Below are 24,075 nucleotides of genomic sequence, written 5' to 3' on the forward strand. Positions count from 1 at the left end.
ATGTCTATGAGTGATGTGGTGAAGCTTGGTTGAATGTTGGGTGTTGGTGGAGGTTTGAACTCTACAGAGTGTAAATCAGAATCAGAATCCTTTAGTGTCAATGTTCAACATTGTCACCAACATTAAAACAGTGAAAAAAAAAATGTTTTGCAGCTAAATCTGGTTTCACCTGAATTTTTCCCTCAAAGGTTTCAGGTTAGTTACAACCAAATAACATGAAAACTAGTTTTTCCACAATCGAGCCAGGCAGATACATCAGGGTTTTAATACTGTATTCACCCACGGGAGCGAAGCTACCTGTGGATTTGTCTGTTGTGAGCTGGAACACTCAGTAACAACCACATGAAACAACATGAAACCTTGAGAATAGGAGGAAATAAAAGCAGAATATATTCAGTTCATTTACCAACAGAGGAGAGACGTTATGCTTTCTGTGATTTGAATGAACTAACTCTTTAACTGCAGCTCTTCTACTGTGCAAAAATGTAAAATGCTAAACTTTAAGTGAACGTATCATGAGGCCTCAGCAGTCAGAGGGAATAACTCAAACTGAGCTCCGACAATGTTTAAGCCATTTGCCCCCCCCCCCCCACGTGTTCTCCTTCAGAGATGTGATGCAGCGATAGTGACATGATAAAAGATAATTTATGCTTGAAAAAGCCAAAGATGTGTTAGTTAGTGCCACATCATATATTTCTGATACAGTTTCCTCACTGACAATTGTTTTAATTTGTGAACGTTCCAGTTGAACCAAACAATGGACGTGAAAAGGTTGCGACTCTGACAGATGTTCAGTCATGACCGAGACAGTGACGACATCAGCATCATCTGCTGACACCTCCTGAACCCGCACTCACTCCCTGATTCAGGAAGTTTTCTCTGACGTCAGCTCTCTGTAAAAGCTCCTTCTTCTGCGACGTCAAACTCATTAAAACAATGTTAATTCCTGGGTTAAGTGCCTTTGTAACCAGGGAGACTTCCTAAGGGCCAGTGAGCGTCATAAAACATTCGAACGTTGGTGCTATTGTTGTGAGGCTGGCGCGAAGTGGAACAAAAAAAGGTCATGTCAGAAGTGGACTAATAGATCCGGCCACTTTTACAAAAAAGAAAAAAGAAACATGAACATTTGAAAATGTTGAGGAGCTAAAAAATATAGAGCTTGGTAAAGTTTTCATAGAGGTGTTTTTTTATTTTAATCTCAGAAATAGATTTAGTCATTAAATTATCACTTTTATTGGAGTATTACAATAAAAAACATGTAAACAATTATTTAAACATATTTCAAATAATCAATACACGTACAGGGAATCAGACAATCATACGTTTTGGAATGTTAGTGCATGTATGAATGTTCAGTGTCATTCATTTGGTCTGAAGACATGACAGTGGTGAAAGCCTGAAGCTTAGAGGAGGTGTTTCCATTCCTGTCAACCCTCCTCCTCTAGGAGCTGGACGTGTGACATCAGCAGCAATAATGAAGGCAGCTCATCAATGGCTGAGCCCAGTGGCTATAAAAGGAGGCCAGAGAGTCCAGTGCTCATCATAACTGATTGGAGCTAAACACCAGAGGAAGACTGACTTCATGAAAAGCCTTTACTGAGGAGAACCCACCCCCACAGGTTTGTTCAGCATGGTTTAAATGATCACTGACGGGATGTAGAGGAGGACGAAACGTCTCAAATCAAGTTTATTCCTGGTTTCATTTAATCTTTTAGGCTGGATTGAGATGAACTTGATCATTTAGATGAGAGAAAATGATGATTTCATGACAGAACAACTTAAATCTTGATAAAACTGAATTGATTTTCATCACGTTCGATCACCTTCACTTCTAGGAGGGGTTTAAAAATATTAAAATGTATGAAAAGCTTTGAAAGTAACAAGGAAATATGATTTTGACGTTGTTTTTCTTTCACAGGTCAACAAGGTCAACATGCGAAATATGGAATTTCACACTATAGTGTTTATTTCACTCTGCATTTTACACCTGTCCACTCTCGGTGAAGGACGCCCCCTCAGGTAAATTCACCACATCCTCTCCCAGATCAATTAATATCATGATAATCAATAAGAATCCTTCATTGATCTTTGTGGGGGTAAACAGAATAAATACAGGTGAAAGTCTAAATAGAATAGAATCAAATCTGTTTATTCAGAGCTAAAGAAAATGCACAATATATGTGTGATAGGCCTTTACATTGCACCACAAGGTCCTTATACCTCTAATTAACTATTTAATTGACTCATTCTTATCAGCAGCCTGTGTTTTCCTGCTCAGATGAATTAATGCATTGCCTGTCTCATGGTCCACGTGTACAGAAAGAGGACGGTGAGCGAGGTCCAGCTCATGCACAACCTCGGGGAGCACCAGCAGCTGCAGGAGCGGCGGGACTGGCTCCAGCTGCGGCTGCGGGGCCTCCACACGGCCGCAGCCCGGGGCAGCAGCCCGGAGGCGGCGCTGGCGAGGCGGAGGAGGCCGCGAACCGAGGAGCCGCCGGTGCCGGAGCTCACACCGCAGGAGATCCAGAAGGCGTTGACCTTCCTGGAGAAACTGCTCAAGTCACCGCAGACGTGACTTTAATTTATTTAAGTTTTTATTTTTTACAACATTCTTATTATTACAGAGTTTCAGGCTGCTGTCTATTTTTTAAATTAATTTTAAAACGTTGTTCGTTTTATTATCATAATGCACTTGTTTTTATTTATTATATGGCTTCACTTTGTTTGTGACATTTTATTTATGATTTTATGAAACTTCCTTGTGTTTGCACTTTAATACATTTCACAAACTGAAGGAGACCAACACTGTTTTATATGTATGTACCAGTGTAGTTTAAATGTATTTAATCCATAGAATATAGCTGATTACATATCGTGATCTCATAATGTTAGATTAACCTGTATTTGGACTGTAAACGCATGTTTTGCTGTAAACTCGAACAAAACAGAAATAAATTGTATATTTTTATACGCAGACTAGTTTAACCGTCGAGTGTAAGTGTAACTGTGAGATTAACTTTTGTACCTGGCGACGATGTGAATGAACAAATGAACCAAACTCAATTAAAAGTTATTTATCTTAAATATCCTCACCCGCGAGATTTCGTGTTGTCTCGCGATATCAGCCCACGTGATCTTCGCAGACCAAAACAAAGATGGAGCGGATGTGAGCTAACGTCAGCTAACGTCGCCTCGATCCCTCTCGTCGCTGTTTCTGTGTCTTCTCCACGCGCTTCATCTCACGTCGGAGCATTTCATCGCCCAGGGGGAGACCCGTCCGCTCGGCGATGCAACACAAGGAGGTAAAGTTGTTCACGGCGGTGGGTTTACCAAGCTAACCGAGCTAACGTTAGCCGACCGACTGCTCGCAGCCCGGTGGTTCGGCGGCTCAAGCTAACTCAGCAGCTCGACTCCGAAAGTGTCGAGTCCTCTGCTCCGCTGAGAAATCTGTGAGAAATAACAAGGCGAGTCCAAAACAGGAAGAACAACAGCTCAGGAGGAAAGCGAACAGATCAGAGGTTAAAGTTCACGAGACAGAATCAGGAGGAATCTCTCTCTCAGTGTTTCTGTAGCTAATGCTAACCAGTGCAACTGGTACATTAAACAACTGACCCTGTCGTCCACGCCTGGTCCGTCACTGTAGATGGAAACACTTCGTATATATATATATATATATATATATATATATATATATATATGTGTGTGTGTGTGTGTGTTTTCCCTTTTAATAGGATGAGTAATAACAGGACGAGGTTTTTTTTCTCCTAAACGAGATAAAAGTGACACAGCGAACATCCATCCTTTCTTATGTAAAGTATAAAAAGTATATAAGAGGTGAAAGTTGGTGAGTTTATGATATAATATCTATTATAGGTGTTCCTATTAGTTAACATTAACAGGCTGAGATACCAACATGTCCAGGCTATAGTGTAAAGTGTGAATAAAATATATAGTGTACATCCTCCTATCTATATATATATATATCTATATATATATACACACACTTTATATGCACTGTATGACCTGGACATGTAACTTGTAGGGGCCCCCATGTACTGCAGATAGTACATTCGATTCACCAACTTTAATGCCAGTTTAATAGTCTGCTTTTGTCATGTGTACATTTGATCTAATTTAGTACCAAAAGTCACCTGGTCAGCTCATAAAGGGAGTTCAAGTCATTGTGAATTAGTAATTACAGAGTTGAATCGACCATTGACTATTATACAATGGAAAAAAACAACACTTGGGACCTTGTTATCCAGTGGAGAGATTGAGCGGTGAGGATGTTGGTTTTGTAGATGCTCCTCTGGTTAATCCCTCTCTGCTTAAATTATCTGAATTTTAACTTAAAGATAAACTACGGTTCAGCCACGGGTGATGTATCGATGATTGCGTCTGACATCTGTGATGTAGATCTTAAATAAAGGGTATGATTTTCACGTGGGTGCTGATAAAGATGGTAAATAAGATAAGTTATGGCATCTGTATTATATTGATGAAGGCGGCAGCAACATTTATTCAGCAGTGTGCCTTAATCTGGTGAACTGAATGTACTGTGCTGTCATCTTATTGTGTAAAGGAGTCCCCTGGTGTCTCTAAGATGAAATTGCTTCTTCAGTTCCAAGTAAACCAGGGCCTTTAAAAACCGTTTCTGAAGCTGATGGTGGTAGCATGCTGATAGCTTGTTGTATTTCACACTTCCCAACATGATGATGTTGAAATCACAGAGGAAAATATTTGAGATAACGCTCATATTTTATTAGGCTTGTGTTTCTATATTTGTGTGTAGTGGTCAAAATATATTTATCTCATATATTAAGCCCCAGGAGGCTTTTGGGACACTTCTCATGTTAGTAGTGTTGTACGTATTTATATTTGCTTTTATGGAATGTACACATATTTTCTTGCTTTATATATTTTTTAAACTCGGTTTTAATTGTTGAAGGCAAAGAAATAAACGCTTTGAACTTTGGCTATTGTAAAAAACATGGAGGCTTCGGTAGAGAGGACCCACTCACGATGTAATTATAAAGTATGTAAATATAAAGGGCCCCGTCTAGGGTAAAGCACCATTTGTATAATTTAGATGAAACACATTAGTGAAAACATCACTAGGTTTATTTTGTATTAAATGTCTGCCAAAAGATCCCTTTAACCTAAATCTTACGCACCGGACCTTTAAAACCACCACTGATGTATTCCATCGAATCACAGTCCTGTGATCCGCAGTGTCTCTTTAAGATGACGATTTAAATGGATGTTGTTATTAACGACCAGCGTCCTCGAGACCAACGCGTAGGCGGAGACTCGGGTGTCGGAGAATACGAGGAGCACGTGAACGCAGCATCGCTCGGCTTCGGTCGAGCACGCGGCCATTCACAGTTTCTCTGAATGAGCCGGTGCGCGCCTCCGCTTCTCACGGTCACAGCTCTGCGTGGATTCACGTCCTCCGTGTTTTAATCCGGATTAACTGAACCCGAGGAGGAGAAGTCCGGCTCGAGTGTGTGAGACGATGCTGAGGAAGTTGGAAAGTAATGAGCGAGGATGCTGAAGCTGCCGAAGCTGCCGGAGAGCCCGCTTTGTTCGGAGGAGCTCCGGGCTTCTGTGCCGCTGTCATCCCGCAGCTCATCCCCTGCTGCTTTGTCTTCACCCGGCCCCGTGAAGCCGAGCGGTAGGTGCACGTCCTCCATCCAGAGCTCCATCCAGAGCTCCATCCAGCTCCGTCATTGTTGTGGTGATTTCCTGTGATTACAGGATTTATGATATTGGCCCAGACAGAGAATCACACACCATCATCCGGTGTGAGTCTCAGTTTCACTCTCTGCTGCTGAACAGGCAAATCAAATCATGATCTTCTATCTCCTTCATATTATATCATTATTTATTGTTTTCCGGTTTGCATAATTTCCTTTTGAGTGAGGATGCTGTCAAAGGGACATTTCTCAGTCTTATTTTTTTTGTGCAGACTGCAGCTTCTCTGCCTTTGCCCGTCAGCACGTCTGTGTCAGCAGCCCCTAAATAATAGATGGGACCCTCACCTCGTGCTTTTAATAGACCTCCTGCTCGGACGCTTTGCATCTTTTGTCTGAGTTATTGTGTCTTCGATGGGCTGAGGGACCTCGCTCTTACGTGCATGTCAAACCTTGATGCAGCAGAGCATCACAGGCTTTTCAACAAAGGAAGAAAGGTGCTTGTGGAGGTTGCTGCCCGGTAACAGGAAATTGGACAAGTGAAACGTTAGCACCCTCTCGTTGTTTGCCGGCCGCTGTGTGAAATCTTGGTGACTGTAGATTTGCATTACCATGTGAAAGAGGAGAGGAGCTGCTGTAATGTTAAGAGTGAAGTATTGCCTCCTCAGTTCCTTTGTTCGCTCTGCTGATCCGGACACTGGCTGCCTGCCTGTTTGGCTGGAAGAGCTGCTTTTGTTTTTTATCGTCCCAGTTCTGCAAAACATTGAATCCTATCAGAGATAAAACATTTATGCTGTGTCAGGCACTCGTGTAATTACACACAACACCAAACAGCAGTCACTTAGGCACTGAACTGCCTCTATTTCAAAAGGGAACCCTAAATGTCATGAGCTTGTCTAACCTTGGTAAAAAATGAATCACAAACCTGACTAGTGTTCTTTGTCTTTTGAAAATGAGCCTTTATGCCTGTGCTGTAATTAGAGGCAGGATGTCCTCTCTCCACGTCATCTATGGTTCACCTGAGCACACGGAGGCAGACGGCTGCTGCGGTGACCCTCGTCCTGTGTTCAAGGACATCTCCAGACACACTGGGATACCAGACATGTTAAACAGAAGGAGACAGTGAGGAGATCTTGCGTTAGTCTTTGATTTTTGAGATGAAATGAATAGAATTTGAAAAGCAAAAGGGAATTTGCACCCTATGCATTGATGATTTAAACGTCTTAAATGTTGGTATTGTTAAATGTATATTTAAATCTTTAAATACAGGGTCCCTGTGTTAATGTTTTGTGTAGATCATTGGGTCTTTCTCCATCTAAATAGCAGTAAATCTGTGACCTTGCCTGGGTGTAGCAGGTGTTGGTGAGGATTCAAGGTGAAGTGCAGTCATCACACGTGTTCTTGATGGCTCTCTGTCATCTTCAGTTCTCTGGTCTGTTCTGTCTGGGTCAGTTTAGCCAAATAGCCTCACACTCTGATATTTTCTGGACATTTTCTGAGCAGACTGGCAGGAAAAGTTCTGGAGCATCTGACTCGGACATTTGCGTTCTCACATACAGCCCCTCCAGGTAGTGGTTGTTACTATGGTTGTTATAAAGGCCATAGTGCTACTTAAAGATGTGATGATATATAAAGATAACAGCAGCAGTTAAAAATAATAACAATAGTTATTTATTCATTAATGTAGAGTGCACTCTTCACTTGATTGGTTTTAGTATAACACCTACATATAAAATCTGCTTCAGTAAAGTAGGTCAGAGCTTTATGTGTTAGTGGTTTATTCATGTGCATCCACTACAGTGCAGAGCAGGAAGTGGTACGCTGGCCCTTTATACGTCATTAATTCAATTTTTATAAAACGATAAAAATAAGTCTGTCCTCATGCTCTTCAGTGTCCATCTCTGATGCAGTAGACGATCATCATCATCATATTTCACTGCAGCTCCTCTCTCTCTCTCGAGAGAGAGCAAGACTCTCTTCATTACCGAGACCTGAAAGTGTCTGTGCCTCAACGTTATTGATCAGATACACAACTGCACCGTCGCAGTGAAACTCACACGTTTATCAACACAACTGCAGGGATTTAAATGGATTTTTTACTGAATTATAATTTGCTGTAATTATTATAATTTTTTTTACTTAAAAAAGCAGCAGAATCTTTCCTTAAGGGAAAAGTTTTCAGGAGATCAATTGGTTCTGATTTTTTTGCATAGACCAAATTATTTAGTGAGAAAAATTGCCCTCAGATGAATTATTGACCTGAGCAGGTTATGTTTTCACCCCTGTCAGTTTCAGCAGGGTTATGCAAAATCTACTACGGAGATTACCACGACATTTGATGGCAGGATGGAACATGAGTCGAGAATGAATCTCTTCAACTTTGACGTTTCCTGACCCTTTTCACTTTCTTAAACATGGCGAGATATTTTGATATATTTTGATGAATACAATCAGGCCTGTTCAGGGGATTCATGTGTGAGTGTGTGCAGTCTGGAGCAGCCTGATTGAATTTAAAAGGACAGTTAGGCCTTGGCGATGATCGTCCTGCTGATTGACATTTTCATTAGTTTTGTAAATGACTGTCAGGAGATCCATTTGTTATGTTACAGTAAATTTAATATCCCCAAGTTCTAGATTGTTGATCATACACAACATAAAATCTGAGGCAGATTTTCAGTGAAAAATATCCACCAGAATAATCAACATTTAAAATAATAGTTTCAGCTGCTGTAAATGCCACAGACCTGAAACTAATTCTATTGAAATCTGTTTCATTATAATCCCTTCACTTGTGTTTATAGATTTAAATGTTTTTCATGAGCCCATGTTGGAAAACAGCAGGAACATTTCCAGAAAATTCGCAGCCAGCGAGTGGGCACGTGATTATGTTTCTAACACGCATCTCATGCGAAGCTGGAACATATGGATATCTCTGAAAATAAGGAGCCATACAGGCAGAAGACGCGGCGTCAATTTGGAAAGACGGCGAGATTCCAGAGCTTTCGTTGATCTTTATTAGAGCTGTCCACAGCAGAATTCATACCTCATGGCCTGCCTCCTACTGCTCGACCCAGGCTCCACCCCTCACCTGAATGTTCTGGACATTTTCCAAATCTCAAAAGACCTCCTCCTGCCTTCTTCATTTGTGAAAGGCAAACATCCGCAAAATGTCCAGACCCAGTTTGTCTGGACATTTCCTGAAGTTCGTGTCTGAAAACAGCTTAAGTGTTAATATCCGTTGTGGAGGGCAGATATTATAAGAGCTCTCTCAGGGCTTGTCTTGTCTCTGAGGAAAAAAGTGAATTGAGCTGAGAGAAGATTGAAGGGTTGTTATCCATCAGTCTGAAAAATCTCTCTATGTGGAGCAAGTAAACAGTTAAGGCTGTTTCTGTTGTCCTTTGCGTAAGTAAGTTCCGCTTGCTCGGATTGTTTCACTTGGATGCGCTCACTAATGGATACTTGGAGGTGCGTGTGTGTGTACGTGCAGCTGCAAGCTGACGTCAGTGGTTTTTTGTCAGCCCTGTTTCTGCAGCACTCAGCTCTTGTAAGGGTTCACACGAGTTGACTGCAGACTTTTTAAGGGCTCTCTCGTCGCTCCGCAGCTCAGCATGCAAAAAACAAACCCTGTAACCTCGGAGGGGTTGTGATTAGGGTTAGAGTCGTGATTAGTTATTCACCCTATGGTGAATATATTTAGGGTTGCAATTAGGGTTAGGGTTGTGATTAGGGTTAGGGATGAATACCCATTGGAGATGAAGATATTCTTCAATAACTTTTTTTCTGAAGGTCATAGAGACTTGGAAGTTGGTTCCATCTGAACTAATGTGGGTATGCCCGATCCATTGGTGCCATCCCCGAGCTTCTACGACATTCGGAAGGGGTCAAACCACCAAATCTATGAAAAAAAGTACAAGATATTTTGGAATAACTTTTTTTCTGAAGGCCGTAGAGACTTGGGCATTTCATGTTTAATAAAGGGGAGCCTGCCACGCACCCACACCGAATTTCAGCACGTTTCGAGCAAGCAGCGCAGACTTATTCAACTTATGTTGAATATTTTTAGGGTTGAAATGAGGGTTAGGGTTGTGATTAGGGTTAGGGTTAGGGTTGCTATTAGGGTTAGGGTTAGGGTTGTGATTAGGGTTAGGGTTAGGGTTGCTATTAGGGTTAGGGTTAGGAATGAATACCCATTGGAGATCAAGATATTCTTCAATAACTTTTTTTCTGTAGGTCATAGAGACTTGGAAGTTGGTTCCATCTCCATTAATGTGGCTATGCCCGATCCATTGGTACCACCCCCGAGCTTCTACGACCTTTGGAAGGGGTAGGGTTAGGGTTGTGATTAGTGTTGGATTTTTTGGTTGTGATTAGGGTTAGGGTTAGGGATGAAAACCTATAGGAGTTCAAGATATTGTTCAATAACTTTTTTTCTGAAGGTCATAGAGACTTGGAAGTTGGTTCCATCTCCACTAATGTGGCTATGCCCGATCCATTGGGACCATCCCCGAGCTTCTACGACCTTCGGAAATGGTGAAACCACCAAATCTATAAAAAAAAGTACAAGATATTTTTGAATAACTTTTTTTCTGAAAGCCCTAGAGACTTGTGCATTTCATGATTAATAAAGGGTGGCCTGCCACGCAACCACACCGAATTTCAGCACATTTCGAGCAAGCAGCGCAGAGTTATTCCAATTAATCCTTAATATGGGTTAGGGTTGCAATTAGGGTTAGGGTTAGGGTTGTGATTAGGGTTAGGGTTAGGGTTGCTATTAGGGTTAGGGTTAGGAATGAATACCCATTGGAGATCAAGATATTCTTCAATAACTTTTTTTCTGTAGGTCATAGAGACTTGGAAGTTGGTTCCATCTCCACTAATGTGGCTATGCCCGATCCATTGGTACCACCCCCGAGCTTCTACGACCTTTGGAAGGGGTAGGGTTAGGGTTGTGATTAGTGTTGGATTTTTTGGTTGTGATTAGGGTTAGGGTTAGGGATGAAAACCTATAGGAGTTCAAGATATTGTTCAATAACTTTTTTTCTGAAGGTCATAGAGACTTGGAAGTTGGTTCCATCTCCACTAATGTGGCTATGCCCGATCCATTGGGACCATCCCCGAGCTTCTACGACCTTCGGAAATGGTGAAACCACCAAATCTATAAAAAAAAGTACAAGATATTTTTGAATAACTTTTTTTCTGAAAGCCCTAGAGACTTGTGCATTTCATGATTAATAAAGGGTGGCCTGCCACGCAACCACACCGAATTTCAGCACATTTCGAGCAAGCAGCGCAGAGTTATTCCAATTAATCCTTAATATGGGTTAGGGTTGCAATTAGGGTTAGGGTTAGGGTTGTGATTAGGGTTAGGGTTAGGAATGAATACCCATTGGAGATCAAGATATTCTTCAATAACGTTTTTTCTGTAGGTCTTAGAGACTTGGAAGTTGGTTCCATCTCCACTAATGTGGCTATGCCCGATCCATTGGTGCCACCCCCGAGCTTCTACGACCTTTGGAAGGGGTAGGGTTAGGGTTGTGATTAGTGTTGGATTTTTTGGTTGTGATTAGGGTTAGGGTTAGGGATGAAAACCTATAGGAGTTCAAGATATTGTTCAATAACTTTTTTTCTGAAGGTCATAGAGACTTGGAAGTTGGTTCCATCTCCACTAATGTGGCTATGCCCGATCCATTGGGACCATCCCCGAGCTTCTACGACCTTCGGAAATGGTGAAACCACCAAATCTATAAAAAAAAGTACAAGATATTTTTGAATAACTTTTTTTCTGAAAGCCCTAGAGACTTGTGCATTTCATGATTAATAAAGGGTGGCCTGCCACGCAACCACACCGAATTTCAGCACATTTCGAGCAAGCAGCGCAGAGTTATTCCAATTAATCCTTAATATGGGTTAGGGTTGCAATTAGGGTTAGGGTTAGGGTTGTGATTAGGGTTAGGGTTAGGGTTGCTATTAGGGTTAGGGTTAGGAATGAATACCCATTGGAGATCAAGATATTCTTCAATAACTTTTTTTCTGTAGGTCATAGAGACTTGGAAGTTGGTTCCATCTCCACTAATGTGGCTATGCCCGATCCATTGGTACCACCCCCGAGCTTCTACGACCTTTGGAAGGGGTAGGGTTAGGGTTGTGATTAGTGTTGGATTTTTTGGTTGTGATTAGGGTTAGGGTTAGGGATGAAAACCTATAGGAGTTCAAGATATTGTTCAATAACTTTTTTTCTGAAGGTCATAGAGACTTGGAAGTTGGTTCCATCTCCACTAATGTGGCTATGCCCGATCCATTGGGACCATCCCCGAGCTTCTACGACCTTCGGAAATGGTGAAACCACCAAATCTATAAAAAAAAGTACAAGATATTTTTGAATAACTTTTTTTCTGAAAGCCCTAGAGACTTGTGCATTTCATGATTAATAAAGGGTGGCCTGCCACGCAACCACACCGAATTTCAGCACATTTCGAGCAAGCAGCGCAGAGTTATTCCAATTAATCCTTAATATTGGTTAGGGTTGCAATTAGGGTTAGGGTTGTGATTAGGGTTAGGGTTAGGGTTGCTATTAGGGTTAGGGTTAGGAATGAATACCCATTGGAGATCAAGATATTCTTCAATAACTTTTTTTCTGTAGGTCATAGAGACTTGGAAGTTGGTTCCATCTCCACTAATGTGGCTATGCCCGATCCATTGGTACCACCCCCGAGCTTCTACGACCTTTGGAAGGGGTAGGGTTAGGGTTGTGATTAGTGTTGGATTTTTTGGTTGTGATTAGGGTTAGGGTTAGGGATGAAAACCTATAGGAGTTCAAGATATTGTTCAATAACTTTTTTTCTGAAGGTCATAGAGACTTGGAAGTTGGTTCCATCTCCACTAATGTGGCTATGCCCGATCCATTGGGACCATCCCCGAGCTTCTACGACCTTCGGAAATGGTGAAACCACCAAATCTATAAAAAAAAGTACAAGATATTTTTGAATAACTTTTTTTCTGAAAGCCCTAGAGACTTGTGCATTTCATGATTAATAAAGGGTGGCCTGCCACGCAACCACACCGAATTTCAGCACATTTTGAGCAAGCAGCGCAGAGTTATTCTAATTAATCCTTAATATGGGTTAGGGTTGCAATTAGGGTTAGGGTTAGGGTTAGGGTTGTGATTAGGGTTAGGGTTAGGGTTGCTATTAGGGTTAGGGTTAGGAATGAATACCCATTGGAGATCAAGATATTCTTCAATAACTTTTTTTCTGTAGGTCATAGAGACTTGGAAGTTGGTTCCATCTCCACTAATGTGGCTATGCCCGATCCATTGGTACCACCCCCGAGCTTCTACGACCTTTGGAAGGGGTAGGGTTAGGGTTGTGATTAGTGTTGGATTTTTTGGTTGTGATTAGGGTTAGGGTTAGGGATGAAAACCTATAGGAGTTCAAGATATTGTTCAATAACTTTTTTTCTGAAGGTCATAGAGACTTGGAAGTTGGTTCCATCTCCACTAATGTGGCTATGCCCGATCCATTGGGACCATCCCCGAGCTTCTACGACCTTCGGAAATGGTGAAACCACCAAATCTATAAAAAAAAGTACAAGATATTTTTGAATAACTTTTTTTCTGAAAGCCCTAGAGACTTGTGCATTTCATGATTAATAAAGGGTGGCCTGCCACGCAACCACACCGAATTTCAGCACATTTCGAGCAAGCAGCGCAGAGTTATTCCAATTAATCCTTAATATGGGTTAGGGTTGCAATTAGGGTTAGGGTTAGGGTTGTGATTAGGGTTAGGGTTGCTATTAGGGTTAGGGTTAGGAATGAATACCCATTGGAGATCAAGATATTCTTCAATAACTTTTTTTCTGTAGGTCTTAGAGACTTGGAAGTTGGTTCCATCTCCACTAATGTGGCTATGCCCGATCCATTGGTGCCACCCCCGAGCTTCTACGACCTTTGGAAGGGGTAGGGTTAGGGTTGTGATTAGTGTTGGATTTTTTGGTTGTGATTAGGGTTAGGGTTAGGGATGAAAACCTATAGGAGTTCAAGATATTGTTCAATAACTTTTTTTCTGAAGGTCATAGAGACTTGGAAGTTGGTTCCATCTCCACTAATGTGGCTATGCCCGATCCATTGGGACCATCCCCGAGCTTCTACGACCTTCGGAAATGGTGAAACCACCAAATCTATAAAAAAAAGTACAAGATATTTTTGAATAACTTTTTTTCTGAAAGCCCTAGAGACTTGTGCATTTCATGATTAATAAAGGGTGGCCTGCCACGCAACCACACCGAATTTCAGCACATTTCGAGCAAGCAGCGCAGAGTTATTCCAATTAATCCTTAATATGGGTTAGGGTTGCAATTAGGGTTAGGGTTAGGGTTGTGATTAGGGTTAGGGTTAGGGTTGCTATTAGGGTTAGGGTTAGGAATGAATACCCATTGGAGATCAAGATATTCTTCAATAACTTTTTTTCTGTAGGTCTTAGAGACTTGGAAGTTGGTTCCATCTCCACTAATGTGGCTATGCCCGATCCATTGGTGCCACCCCCGAGCTTCTACGACCTTTGGAAGGGGTAGGGTTAGGGTTGTGATTAGTGTTGGATTTTTTGGTTGTGATTAGGGTTAGGGTTAGGGATGAAAACCTATAGGAGTTCAAGATATTGTTCAATAACTTTTTTTCTGAAGGTCATAGAGACTTGGAAGTTGGTTCCATCTCCACTAATTTGGCTATGCCCGATCCATTGGGACCATCCCCGAGCTTCTACGACCTTCGGAAATGGTGAAACCACCAAATCTATAAAAAAAAGTACAAGATATTTTTGAATAACTTTTTTTCTGAAAGCCCTAGAGACTTGTGCATTTCATGATTAATAAAGGGTGGCCTGCCACGCAACCACACCGAATTTCAGCACATTTCGAGCAAGCAGCGCAGAGTTATTCCAATTAATCCTTAATATGGGTTAGGGTTGCAATTAGGGTTAGGGTTAGGGTTGTGATTAGGGTTAGGGTTAGGGTTGCTATTAGGGTTAGGGTTAGGAATGAATACCCATTGGAGATCAAGATATTCTTCAATAACTTTTTTTCTGTAGGTCATAGAGACTTGGAAGTTGGTTCCATCTCCACTAATGTGGCTATGCCCGATCCATTGGTACCACCCCCGAGCTTCTACGACCTTTGGAAGGGGTAGGGTTAGGGTTGTGATTAGTGTTGGATTTTTTGGTTGTGATTAGGGTTAGGGTTAGGGATGAAAACCTATAGGAGTTCAAGATATTGTTCAATAACTTTTTTTCTGAAGGTCATAGAGACTTGGAAGTTGGTTCCATCTCCACTAATGTGGCTATGCCCGATCCATTGGGACCATCCCCGAGCTTCTACGACCTTCGGAAATGGTGAAACCACCAAATCTATAAAAAAAAAGTACAAGATATTTTTGAATAACTTTTTTTCTGAAAGCCCTAGAGACTTGTGCATTTCATGATTAATAAAGGGTGGCCTGCCACGCAACCACACCGAATTTCAGCACATTTCGAGCAAGCAGCGCAGAGTTATTACAATTAATCCTTAATATGGGTTAGGGTTGCAATTAGGGTTAGGGTTAGGGTTGCTATTAGGGTTAGGGTTAGGAATGAATACCCATTGGAGATCAAGATATTCTTCAATAACTTTTTTTCTGTAGGTCATAGAGACTTGGAAGTTGGTTCCATCTCCACTAATGTGGCTATGCCCGATCCATTGGTGCCACCCCCGAGCTTCTACGACCTTTGGAAGGGGTAGGGTTAGGGTTGTGATTAGTGTTGGATTTTTTGGTTGTGATTAGGGTTAGGGTTAGGGATGAAAACCTATAGGAGTTCAAGATATTGTTCAATAACTTTTTTTCTGAAGGTCATAGAGACTTGGAAGTTGGTTCCATCTCCACTAATGTGGCTATGCCCGATCCATTGGGACCATCCCCGAGCTTCTACGACCTTCGGAAATGGTGAAACCACCAAATCTATAAAAAAAAAGTACAAGATATTTTTGAATAACTTTTTTTCTGAAAGCCCTAGAGACTTGTGCATTTCATGATTAATAAAGGGTGGCCTGCCACGCAACCACACCGAATTTCAGCACATTTCGAGCAAGCAGCGCAGAGTTATTCCAATTAATCCTTAATATGGGTTAGGGTTGCAATTAGGGTTAGGGTTAGGGTTGTGATTAGGGTTAGGGTTAGGGTTGCTATTAGGGTTAGGGTTAGGAATGAATACCCATTGGAGATCAAGATATTCTTCAATAACTTTTTTTCTGTAGGTCATAGAGACTTGGAAGTTGGTTCCATCTCCACTAATGTGGCTATGCCCGATCCATTGGTACCACCCCCGAGCTTCTACGACCTTTGGAAGGGGTAGGGTTAGGGTTGTGATTAGTGTTGGATTTTTTGGTTGTGATTAGGGTTAGGGTTAGGGATGAAAACCTATAGGAGTTCAAGATATTGTTCAATAACTTTTTTTCTGAAGGTCATAGAGACTTGGAAGTTGGTTCCATCTCCACTAATGTGGCTATGCCCGATCCATTGGGACCATCCCCGAGCTTCTACGACCTTCGGAAATGGTGAAACCACCAAATCTATAAAAAAAAGTACAAGATATTTTTGAATAACTTTTTTTCTGAAAGCCCTAGAGACTTGTGCATTTCATGATTAATAAAGGGTGGCCTGCCACGCAACCACACCGAATTTCAGCACATTTCGAGCAAGCAGCGCAGAGTTATTCCAATTAATCCTTAATATGGGTTAGGGTTGCAATTAGGGTTAGGGTTAGGGTTGTGATTAGGGTTAGGGTTAGGGTTGCTATTAGGGTTAGGGTTAGGAATGAATACCCATTGGAGATCAAGATATTCTTCAATAACTTTTTTTCTGTAGGTCATAGAGACTTGGAAGTTGGTTCCATCTCCACTAATGTGGCTATGCCCGATCCATTGGTACCACCCCCGAGCTTCTACGACCTTTGGAAGGGGTAGGGTTAGGGTTGTGATTAGTGTTGGATTTTTTGGTTGTGATTAGGGTTAGGGTTAGGGATGAAAACCTATAGGAGTTCAAGATATTGTTCAATAACTTTTTTTCTGAAGGTCATAGAGACTTGGAAGTTGGTTCCATCTCCACTAATGTGGCTATGCCCGATCCATTGGGACCATCCCCGAGCTTCTACGACCTTCGGAAATGGTGAAACCACCAAATCTATAAAAAAAAGTACAAGATATTTTTGAATAACTTTTTTTCTGAAAGCCCTAGAGACTTGTGCATTTCATGATTAATAAAGGGTGGCCTGCCACGCAACCACACCGAATTTCAGCACATTTCGAGCAAGCAGCGCAGAGTTATTCCAATTAATCCTTAATATGGGTTAGGGTTGCAATTAGGGTTAGGGTTAGGGTTGTAATTAGGGTTAGGGTTAGGGTTGCTATTAGGGTTAGGGTTAGGAATGAATACCCATTGGAGATCAAGATATTCTTCAATAACTTTTTTTCTGTAGGTCATAGAGACTTGGAAGTTGGTTCCATCTCCACTAATGTGGCTATGCCCGATCCATTGGTACCACCCCCGAGCTTCTACGACCTTTGGAAGGGGTAGGGTTAGGGTTGTGATTAGTGTTGGATTTTTTGGTTGTGATTAGGGTTAGGGTTAGGGATGAAAACCTATAGGAGTTCAAGATATTGTTCAATAACTTTTTTTCTGAAGGTCATAGAGACTTGGAAGTTGGTTCCATCTCCACTAATGTGGCTATGCCCGATCCATTGGGACCATCCCCGAGCTTCTACGACCTTCGGAAATGGTGAAACCACCAAATCTATAAAAAAAAGTACAAGATATTTTTGAATAACTTTTTTTCTGAAAGCCCTAGAGACTTGTGCATTTCATGATTAATAAAGGGTGGCCTGCCACGCAACCACACCGAATTTCAGCACATTTCGAGCAAGCAGCGCAGAGTTATTCCAATTAATCCTTAATATGGGTTAGGGTTGCAATTAGGGTTAGGGTTAGGGTTGTGATTAGGGTTAGGGTTAGGGTTGCTATTAGGGTTAGGGTTAGGAATGAATACCCATTGGAGATCAAGATATTCTTCAATAACTTTTTTTCTGTAGGTCATAGAGACTTGGAAGTTGGTTCCATCTCCACTAATGTGGCTATGCCCGATCCATTGGTACCACCCCCGAGCTTCTACGACCTTTGGAAGGGGTAGGGTTAGGGTTGTGATTAGTGTTGGATTTTTTGGTTGTGATTAGGGTTAGGGTTAGGGATGAAAACCTATAGGAGTTCAAGATATTGTTCAATAACTTTTTTTCTGAAGGTCATAGAGACTTGGAAGTTGGTTCCATCTCCACTAATGTGGCTATGCCCGATCCATTGGGACCATCCCCGAGCTTCTACGACCTTCGGAAATGGTGAAACCACCAAATCTATAAAAAAAAGTACAAGATATTTTTGAATAACTTTTTTTCTGAAAGCCCTAGAGACTTGTGCATTTCATGATTAATAAAGGGTGGCCTGCCACGCAACCACACCGAATTTCAGCACATTTCGAGCAAGCAGCGCAGAGTTATTCCAATTAATCCTTAATATGGGTTAGGGTTGCAATTAGGGTTAGGGTTAGGGTTGTGATTAGGGTTAGGGTTAGGGTTGCTATTAGGGTTAGGGTTAGGAATGAATACCCATTGGAGATCAAGATATTCTTCAATAACTTTTTTTCTGTAGGTCATAGAGACTTGGAAGTTGGTTCCATCTCCACTAATGTGGCTATGCCCGATCCATTGGTACCACCCCCGAGCTTCTACGACCTTTGGAAGGGGTAGGGTTAGGGTTGTGATTAGTGTTGGATTTTTTGGTTGTGATTAGGGTTAGGGTTAGGGATGAAAACCTATAGGAGTTCAAGATATTGTTCAATAACTTTTTTTCTGAAGGTCATAGAGACTTGGAAGTTGGTTCCATCTCCACTAATGTGGCTATGCCCGATCCATTGGGACCATCCCCGAGCTTCTACGACCTTCGGAAATGGTGAAACCACCAAATCTATAAAAAAAAGTACAAGATATTTTTGAATAACTTTTTTTCTGAAAGCCCTAGAGACTTGTGCATTTCATGATTAATAAAGGGTGGCCTGCCACGCAACCACACCGAATTTCAGCACATTTCGAGCAAGCAGCGCAGAGTTATTCCAATTAATCCTTAATATGGGTTAGGGTTGCAATTAGGGTTAGGGTTAGGGTTGTGATTAGGGTTAGGGTTAGGGTTGCTATTAGGGTTAGGGTTAGGAATGAATACCCATTGGAGATCAAGATATTCTTCAATAACTTTTTTTCTGTAGGTCATAGAGACTTGGAAGTTGGTTCCATCTCCACTAATGTGGCTATGCCCGATCCATTGGTACCACCCCCGAGCTTCTACGACCTTTGGAAGGGGTAGGGTTAGGGTTGTGATTAGTGTTGGATTTTTTGGTTGTGATTAGGGTTAGGGTTAGGGATGAAAACCTATAGGAGTTCAAGATATTGTTCAATAACTTTTTTTCTGAAGGTCATAGAGACTTGGAAGTTGGTTCCATCTCCACTAATGTGGCTATGCCCGATCCATTGGTACCACCCCCGAGCTTCTACGACCTTTGGAAGGGGTAGGGTTAGGGTTGTGATTAGTGTTGGATTTTTTGGTTGTGATTAGGGTTAGGGTTAGGGATGAAAACCTATAGGAGTTCAAGATATTGTTCAATAACTTTTTTTCTGAAGGTCATAGAGACTTGGAAGTTGGTTCCATCTCCACTAATGTGGCTATGCCCGATCCATTGGGACCATCCCCGAGCTTCTACGACCTTCGGAAATGGTGAAACCACCAAATCTATAAAAAAAAGTACAAGATATTTTTGAATAACTTTTTTTCTGAAAGCCCTAGAGACTTGTGCATTTCATGATTAATAAAGGGTGGCCTGCCACGCAACCACACCGAATTTCAGCACATTTCGAGCAAGCAGCGCAGAGTTATTCCAATTAATCCTTAATATGGGTTAGGGTTGCAATTAGGGTTAGGGTTAGGGTTGTGATTAGGGTTAGGGTTAGGGTTGCTATTAGGGTTAGGGTTAGGAATGAATACCCATTGGAGATCAAGATATTCTTCAATAACTTTTTTTCTGTAGGTCATAGAGACTTGGAAGTTGGTTCCATCTCCACTAATGTGGCTATGCCCGATCCATTGGTACCACCCCCGAGCTTCTACGACCTTTGGAAGGGGTAGGGTTAGGGTTGTGATTAGTGTTGGATTTTTTGGTTGTGATTAGGGTTAGGGTTAGGGATGAAAACCTATAGGAGTTCAAGATATTGTTCAATAACTTTTTTTCTGAAGGTCATAGAGACTTGGAAGTTGGTTCCATCTCCACTAATGTGGCTATGCCCGATCCATTGGGACCATCCCCGAGCTTCTACGACCTTCGGAAATGGTGAAACCACCAAATCTATAAAAAAAAGTACAAGATATTTTTGAATAACTTTTTTTCTGAAAGCCCTAGAGACTTGTGCATTTCATGATTAATAAAGGGTGGCCTGCCACGCAACCACACCGAATTTCAGCACATTTCGAGCAAGCAGCGCAGAGTTATTCCAATTAATCCTTAATATGGGTTAGGGTTGCAATTAGGGTTAGGGTTAGGGTTGTGATTAGGGTTAGGGTTAGGGTTGCTATTAGGGTTAGGGTTAGGAATGAATACCCATTGGAGATCAAGATATTCTTCAATAACTTTTTTTCTGTAGGTCATAGAGACTTGGAAGTTGGTTCCATCTCCACTAATGTGGCTATGCCCGATCCATTGGTACCACCCCCGAGCTTCTACGACCTTTGGAAGGGGTAGGGTTAGGGTTGTGATTAGTGTTGGATTTTTTGGTTGTGATTAGGGTTAGGGTTAGGGATGAAAACCTATAGGAGTTCAAGATATTGTTCAATAACTTTTTTTCTGAAGGTCATAGAGACTTGGAAGTTGGTTCCATCTCCACTAATGTGGCTATGCCCGATCCATTGGGACCATCCCCGAGCTTCTACGACCTTCGGAAATGGTGAAACCACCAAATCTATAAAAAAAAGTACAAGATATTTTTGAATAACTTTTTTTCTGAAAGCCCTAGAGACTTGTGCATTTCATGATTAATAAAGGGTGGCCTGCCACGCAACCACACCGAATTTCAGCACATTTCGAGCAAGCAGCGCAGAGTTATTCCAATTAATCCTTAATATGGGTTAGGGTTGCAATTAGGGTTAGGGTTAGGGTTGTGATTAGGGTTAGGGTTAGGGTTGCTATTAGGGTTAGGGTTAGGAATGAATACCCATTGGAGATCAAGATATTCTTCAATAACTTTTTTTCTGTAGGTCATAGAGACTTGGAAGTTGGTTCCATCTCCACTAATGTGGCTATGCCCGATCCATTGGTACCACCCCCGAGCTTCTACGACCTTTGGAAGGGGTAGGGTTAGGGTTGTGATTAGTGTTGGATTTTTTGGTTGTGATTAGGGTTAGGGTTAGGGATGAAAACCTATAGGAGTTCAAGATATTGTTCAATAACTTTTTTTCTGAAGGTCATAGAGACTTGGAAGTTGGTTCCATCTCCACTAATGTGGCTATGCCCGATCCATTGGTACCACCCCCGAGCTTCTACGACCTTTGGAAGGGGTAGGGTTAGGGTTGTGATTAGTGTTGGATTTTTTGGTTGTGATTAGGGTTAGGGTTAGGGATGAAAACCTATAGGAGTTCAAGATATTGTTCAATAACTTTTTTTCTGAAGGTCATAGAGACTTGGAAGTTGGTTCCATCTCCACTAATGTGGCTATGCCCGATCCATTGGGACCATCCCCGAGCTTCTACGACCTTCGGAAATGGTGAAACCACCAAATCTATAAAAAAAAGTACAAGATATTTTTGAATAACTTTTTTTCTGAAAGCCCTAGAGACTTGTGCATTTCATGATTAATAAAGGGTGGCCTGCCACGCAACCACACCGAATTTCAGCACATTTCGAGCAAGCAGCGCAGAGTTATTCCAATTAATCCTTAATATGGGTTAGGGTTGCAATTAGGGTTAGGGTTAGGGTTGTGATTAGGGTTAGGGTTAGGGTTGCTATTAGGGTTAGGGTTAGGAATGAATACCCATTGGAGATCAAGATATTCTTCAATAACTTTTTTTCTGTAGGTCATAGAGACTTGGAAGTTGGTTCCATCTCCACTAATGTGGCTATGCCCGATCCATTGGTACCACCCCCGAGCTTCTACGACCTTTGGAAGGGGTAGGGTTAGGGTTGTGATTAGTGTTGGATTTTTTGGTTGTGATTAGGGTTAGGGTTAGGGATGAAAACCTATAGGAGTTCAAGATATTGTTCAATAACTTTTTTTCTGAAGGTCATAGAGACTTGGAAGTTGGTTCCATCTCCACTAATGTGGCTATGCCCGATCCATTGGTACCACCCCCGAGCTTCTACGACCTTTGGAAGGGGTAGGGTTAGGGTTGTGATTAGTGTTGGATTTTTTGGTTGTGATTAGGGTTAGGGTTAGGGATGAAAACCTATAGGAGTTCAAGATATTGTTCAATAACTTTTTTTCTGAAGGTCATAGAGACTTGGAAGTTGGTTCCATCTCCACTAATGTGGCTATGCCCGATCCATTGGGACCATCCCCGAGCTTCTACGACCTTCGGAAATGGTGAAACCACCAAATCTATAAAAAAAAGTACAAGATATTTTTGAATAACTTTTTTTCTGAAAGCCCTAGAGACTTGTGCATTTCATGATTAATAAAGGGTGGCCTGCCACGCAACCACACCGAATTTCAGCACATTTCGAGCAAGCAGCGCAGAGTTATTCCAATTAATCCTTAATATGGGTTAGGGTTGCAATTAGGGTTAGGGTTAGGGTTGTGATTAGGGTTAGGGTTAGGGTTGCTATTAGGGTTAGGGTTAGGAATGAATACCCATTGGAGATCAAGATATTCTTCAATAACTTTTTTTCTGTAGGTCATAGAGACTTGGAAGTTGGTTCCATCTCCACTAATGTGGCTATGCCCGATCCATTGGTACCACCCCCGAGCTTCTACGACCTTTGGAAGGGGTAGGGTTAGGGTTGTGATTAGTGTTGGATTTTTTGGTTGTGATTAGGGTTAGGGTTAGGGATGAAAACCTATAGGAGTTCAAGATATTGTTCAATAACTTTTTTTCTGAAGGTCATAGAGACTTGGAAGTTGGTTCCATCTCCACTAATGTGGCTATGCCCGATCCATTGGTACCACCCCCGAGCTTCTACGACCTTTGGAAGGGGTAGGGTTAGGGTTGTGATTAGTGTTGGATTTTTTGGTTGTGATTAGGGTTAGGGTTAGGGATGAAAACCTATAGGAGTTCAAGATATTGTTCAATAACTTTTTTTCTGAAGGTCATAGAGACTTGGAAGTTGGTTCCATCTCCACTAATGTGGCTATGCCCGATCCATTGGGACCATCCCCGAGCTTCTACGACCTTCGGAAATGGTGAAACCACCAAATCTATAAAAAAAAGTACAAGATATTTTTGAATAACTTTTTTTCTGAAAGCCCTAGAGACTTGTGCATTTCATGATTAATAAAGGGTGGCCTGCCACGCAACCACACCGAATTTCAGCACATTTCGAGCAAGCAGCGCAGAGTTATTCCAATTAATCCTTAATATGGGTTAGGGTTGCAATTAGGGTTAGGGTTAGGGTTGTGATTAGGGTTAGGGTTAGGGTTGCTATTAGGGTTAGGGTTAGGAATGAATACCCATTGGAGATCAAGATATTCTTCAATAACTTTTTTTCTGTAGGTCATAGAGACTTGGAAGTTGGTTCCATCTCCACTAATGTGGCTATGCCCGATCCATTGGTACCACCCCCGAGCTTCTACGACCTTTGGAAGGGGTAGGGTTAGGGTTGTGATTAGTGTTGGATTTTTTGGTTGTGATTAGGGTTAGGGTTAGGGATGAAAACCTATAGGAGTTCAAGATATTGTTCAATAACTTTTTTTCTGAAGGTCATAGAGACTTGGAAGTTGGTTCCATCTCCACTAATGTGGCTATGCCCGATCCATTGGGACCATCCCCGAGCTTCTACGACCTTCGGAAATGGTGAAACCACCAAATCTATAAAAAAAAGTACAAGATATTTTTGAATAACTTTTTTTCTGAAAGCCCTAGAGACTTGTGCATTTCATGATTAATAAAGGGTGGCCTGCCACGCAACCACACCGAATTTCAGCACATTTCGAGCAAGCAGCGCAGAGTTATTCCAATTAATCCTTAATATGGGTTAGGGTTGCAATTAGGGTTAGGGTTAGGGTTGTGATTAGGGTTAGGGTTAGGGTTGCTATTAGGGTTAGGGTTAGGAATGAATACCCA

General features: G+C 41.7%; 1 protein-coding gene and 1 long non-coding RNA gene across 3 annotated transcripts in view; both read left to right on the top strand.

Moving 5' to 3' along the window:
* The first annotated feature begins 1,523 nt into the window (after window positions 1-1,523).
* Window positions 1,524-2,457, top strand: LOC109640264 (uncharacterized). The gene is made up of 3 exons (XR_011243398.1): window positions 1,524-1,619; window positions 1,919-2,019; window positions 2,320-2,457. It is a non-coding gene; the product is annotated as an uncharacterized lncRNA (long non-coding RNA).
* Window positions 2,458-3,125: 668 nt separating this feature from the next.
* The window catches only part of LOC109646205 (BTB/POZ domain-containing protein 10-like), a 135,364-nt gene continuing 114,414 nt past the window's right edge, over window positions 3,126-24,075 (top strand). The window contains exon 1 of one of the 2 annotated variants that reach the window (XM_069528046.1): window positions 3,126-3,302. Coding sequence is in view for 1 of the 2 variants with exons in the window: in XM_069528047.1 (XP_069384148.1) it covers window positions 5,538-5,674 (137 nt within the window). In the remaining variant the exon portion in view is untranslated. Of the gene's footprint in view, window positions 3,303-5,322; window positions 5,675-24,075 lie in introns of those variants that run through there. The other variant, XM_069528047.1, reaches the window with a different exon arrangement.

Source organism: Paralichthys olivaceus, chromosome 7 (genome assembly GCF_024713975.1).
Source record: "Paralichthys olivaceus isolate ysfri-2021 chromosome 7, ASM2471397v2, whole genome shotgun sequence".
Classification (NCBI taxonomy): domain Eukaryota; kingdom Metazoa; phylum Chordata; class Actinopteri; order Pleuronectiformes; family Paralichthyidae; genus Paralichthys; species Paralichthys olivaceus.